The sequence below is a fragment of the Rhinopithecus bieti genome, unplaced genomic scaffold (assembly GCF_001698545.2).
Source record: "Rhinopithecus bieti isolate Rb0 unplaced genomic scaffold, ASM169854v2 scaffold_51744, whole genome shotgun sequence".
NCBI lineage: Eukaryota > Metazoa > Chordata > Mammalia > Primates > Cercopithecidae > Rhinopithecus > Rhinopithecus bieti.
The window spans coordinates 198503-202945 of record NW_016820159.1 but is presented as its reverse complement, the minus strand read 5'-3'; the positions used below and the strand labels follow the sequence as shown (position 1 = coordinate 202945).

Below are 4443 nucleotides of genomic sequence, written 5' to 3'. Positions count from 1 at the left end.
AAAAAAAAAATGTTACTATACTGCACATGATAGAAAGTTTTGATGTAGAAAAAAATGCTCAAATATAACATTTAGTCAGAATACAGAGTTTTAATTACAATCCAGTCCCAACTATGTAAAGCTGTCTGTAAATAATGCTGAGAGAAAATGTGCTAGAATGTTAATTGATTATCTAACTGATGAGATTGTGAGTGATTCCCCCCTTAATACTTTCTCTATACTTTTAACTTTTGTACATACACTAGATCACTTGTAAAATTGGGATGTGTGGGAGAGGACAACCAAATTTTAAAAAGATAGGAGGCTGAGGGGTCATGGGGGTGTGAAAGCAAAGCTCATTGACGAGTGACTCCAATAAACTGCCTAGTAGGGAGGGTGGGAGCAGGAGAATATCCCAGGGTAAGATGGGGAAAGTCTTCACCTATTGTCCTGTTCCCACTGCTGGGACCAGGAGGAACAAAGACACATGAAGATCATAGATGAGACCATGGCTCAGCTACAAGACCTGAAGAATCAGCATCTGGCCAAGAAGTCGGAAGTGAATGACAAGAATCACGAGATGGAGGAGATTCGTAAGAAACTGGGGGGCGCCAACAAGTGAGTGGGTTCGGGCCTGGGGTGGGAGGACATAGATACAGCAGGCAGCCTGCCAGATTTGGGTCTCACCTAGCCCCTGGACCTTTTTTAGGGAAATGACCCATTTACAGAAGGAGGTGACAGCCATTGAGACTAAGCTTGAACAGAAGCGCAGTGACCGTCACAACTTGCTACAGGCCTGTAAGATGCAGGACATTAAGTTGCCACTGTCAAAAGGCACCATGGATGATATTAGTCAGGAAGAGGTGAGTATTGTGGCTGGTGGTGGGAGTGGGCTATGAACGTCATTAACCAGGGATGGGGAGTGAAAGTCATCAGGAAGGGCAATGAGAGAGAGAAACATGGTGGGCAGATGGTGAAGGGACATGAAAAGGGATGCAGGAGAGATGAGGCAAGGTGCAGTGGTGAATGCAGGTGAGGCGAAAGGTAATAATAGCTTTGGTGTGAGAGAAGTTGAATTGGGAGTAGAACTGCAAGCCAGTGAGTGGGTGGTGAAAGAGTTGAGCCAGGAAAGAATGAAGTAATTCATTAACCTTAGGGACCTCAGCTATATTAGCTCCAGCAGGTGACATAAATTGGTAGGAGTGGGAATTGAGGGACATTAGCCAAGAGCAAAGGAAGACAGAAAGCTGGGGGACCTGAGGATGATAGCTTAGCTGCAGTGAGCGAGATTGGCCAGGAGAGGGTTGGGTAAGGGACATCAGCAATGCAGAGGTGAGGAAGTTTAGTTACAGGAAAACCAGAGATACTAGCCAAAGAGGAGCAGTGGAAGCAAAGATTTGTAGCAAGGGGATGGGAAATGTTAACTGAGAGGGGGTTTGCATATATTAATATCTTGTCTTAGACCTAGTCATATATCTCAGTCCCATGTGTCTTTCTCCCTCCTCACTTTCCAAATGGCATTTCAGTTTAATTCGGTAAAATATTTTGAATACCAGAAATGTTCTGGGCATCATGGTAGCATGTGACATAATTACCCCAATCCTAACCACAGGCCTGCCAGACAGGCATTATGCCCACATTACAGGTGAAGAAACTGAGGATCTAAGAATGTGACTTGCCCAAAATCACAATGTTAGTAAGTGGTAGACCTCAATTTTTTTTTCTTTTTGAGATAGAGTCTTGCTTTGTCACCCAGGCTGAAGTGCAGTGGCGTGATCTTGGCTCACTGCAGCCTCTGCCTCCCAGGTTCAGGTGATTCTTGTGCCTCAGTCTCCCACGTAGCTGGGATTACAGGCATGCACCACCACTCCTGGCTAATTTTTGTATTTTTAGTACAGACAGGATTTCACCATGTTGGCCAGGCTGGTCTCAAACTCCTGACCTCAAGTGATTCACCTGCCTTGGCTTCCCAAAGTGCTGGGATTATAGGTGCAACCCACTGCGCCTGGCCATAGAGCTCAATTTTGAACTTGAGTCATTCTGCCTGCAAAGCCTCTATTCCTTCTGCCATGGTGCTTTCTAGCAAGGTGCTTTCTCAAAGATGGAAGGCTGCAAAGGAGCTCCCTATAGAGGTGCCCTCTCATGGCCAGTCTGCTCCACTTGACTCTCCATTGCCATTACAGGGTAGCTCCCAGGGGGAGGACTCAGTGAGTGGTTCACAGAGAATTTCCAGTATCTACGCACGAGAGGCCCTCATTGAGATTGACTACGGTGATCTTTGTGAGGATCTGAAGGTGAGGATCAGCCACAGGGGTATGTGGAGGTGGGAGTTGGGTGGGAGTGGGACCATCTTCCTAGCTGTCCAGAGAGGGAGTTAGCCCATCGGGGAAAGCTGGCAAGGGAGGGAGTATTGAGTTGTGAGGCAGGATCTCCCCCTCATATACACACAGACATATGCACATTCCCTACCCCACACCCCGAGTTGCTCCTGCCCTTTCCTGCTATCAGTCTTCCCCTTTCATGTGTGTATATAACTAAGCTAAGCCTAGGTACACACAGAAGAGACTTCAGTACAGTGAACAGATTGACCTTAGGTGTTCCTTAGGGCTCTTTCCTCCTCACTTGGCATTCTTTCATCCTGGGTATCACTTCACTTCCATGGCTTCCACTGCAGTCTCTATGCTAGGTCCCACAGGTACCTCAAACCCTAGCCTTCCTCCCCATATTTACCCATCTCCTCAGTCCCACTCTCATGCTCAGCCAGAAATCTGAGCCTCATCCTTGACTTCTCCCTCTTTCACTTTACATAATCAATTAATTACCAAGCCCTGTGGATTCTGCTTCTTAAATATCTTTCTTTCTTTCTTTCTTTTTTTGAGACGGAGTTTCGCTCTTGTTGCCCAGGCTGGAGTGCGGTGGTGTGATCTCGGCTTACTGCTACAACCTCTGCCTGCCAAGTTCAAGCGATTCTCCTGCCTCAGCCTCCCGAGCAGCCGAGATTACAGGCACCTGCCACCATGCCCAGCTAATTTTTAGTAGAGACAGGGTTTCACCATGTTGGTCAGGCTGGTCTTGAACTCCTGACCTCAAGTGATCTGCCCACCTTGGCCTCCCAAAGTGCTGAGATTACAGGTGTGAGCCAGTGTGCCCGGCCCTAAATATCTATTGAATTCTGGTTTTTGTTTCCACTGTCTCTAATGCAGGCCACTTTCATCTCACATAGCCAACTACAGGAGCCTCCTAAAATAGTTTATGATGTGTTTCAATTATCATTATATTCAGGAGGATTTGATTTTTTTAACTTACGGAAAATTTCAAGCATATGGAAGTAAAGAGAATGATAATAATGAACCTCAGGCACTCAGCTTCAACAGTTAAGCAATCTTGTTTTTTATACCCCCCATTGGAGTATTTTAAAGAAAACTCTAAACATTACTCCATTCATAATTACCCCAGCATGTATCTCTAGAATATGAGAACTTTTAATAAAAACAACCACAATATTATACCTGAAAATATTTAACAATAAACTCCACAATATCGTCTAATCAGTAAATGTTTAGATTTCCATGAAAGTCCCGTAACTTTTTTTTTTTTTTGCAGTTTATGTGTTTAGATCAATAATCCAGTAAGGTCCCTATGTTAAAATTGGTCTCTGCTAGTCTGTAACATTTTCTTCTTTGTTTTTATTTTATTTTTTTCCTTCCTGTTTATCTGTGGAAGGAACTGGGTCATTGGTAGTATAGAATTGTCTGCATTCTGGATTTGACTGATTATGTCCTCGTGATGTTACTGAACATGTTTTTCCATTCCTTGTATTTCTTATAAACTGGTAGGTAAATCTAGGGTTTGATTGGATTCAAGTTCTTTTTTTGGCAAGAATATATCATAGGTGGTACTATGTACTTGTGAACTTCCTTCTGCATCACATCAGTAGACACCTGATGTCGGTTCTCACTTTCTTTGTAATGTTAAAATTGACCAGTGTTCAACATTAGCTATGGTATTCTTGCCAGAAAACAAACGTGGATCTGATCAAGCTTCCGTATCCACTAACTATCAGAAACACTGGTGCCAGAGGAATATTAAAAAAGCACATGAGGGATGGGCATGGTGGCTCACACCTGTAATCCCAGCACTTTGGGAGGCCAAGGGATGTGGATCACCTGAGGTCAGGAGTTTGAGACTAGCCTGACCAACATGGTGAAACCCCATCTCTACTAAAAATACAAAAATTAGCCAGGCATGATGGTGCACACCTGTAATCCCAGCTACTTGGGAGGCTGAGGCAGAATTGCCTGAACCCTGGAGGAGGAGGTTGCAGTGAGCTGAGATTGTGCCATTGCACTCCAACCTGGGTGACAAGAGCGAAACTCTGTCTCAAAATAAAATGCACAGGGATGTGGTTAGCCAAATCCAGATTGGGAAAATCTTTTTTTTTTTTTTTTGAGACAGTCTTGCCCT

The 4443-nt window shown here is 44.4% G+C and overlaps 1 protein-coding gene across 1 annotated transcript in view; it reads left to right on the top strand.

Annotated features, from left to right (window-relative positions):
• SMC1A (structural maintenance of chromosomes 1A) overlaps positions 1 to 4443 on the top strand; it is a 52381-nt gene that overhangs the window by 29717 nt on the left and 18221 nt on the right. Inside the window, exons 17-19 of the mRNA XM_017859625.1 lie at positions 452 to 597; positions 689 to 842; positions 2163 to 2273. Coding sequence (XP_017715114.1) covers positions 452 to 597; positions 689 to 842; positions 2163 to 2273 — 411 coding nt within the window. The remainder of the gene's footprint in view (positions 1 to 451; positions 598 to 688; positions 843 to 2162; positions 2274 to 4443) is intronic.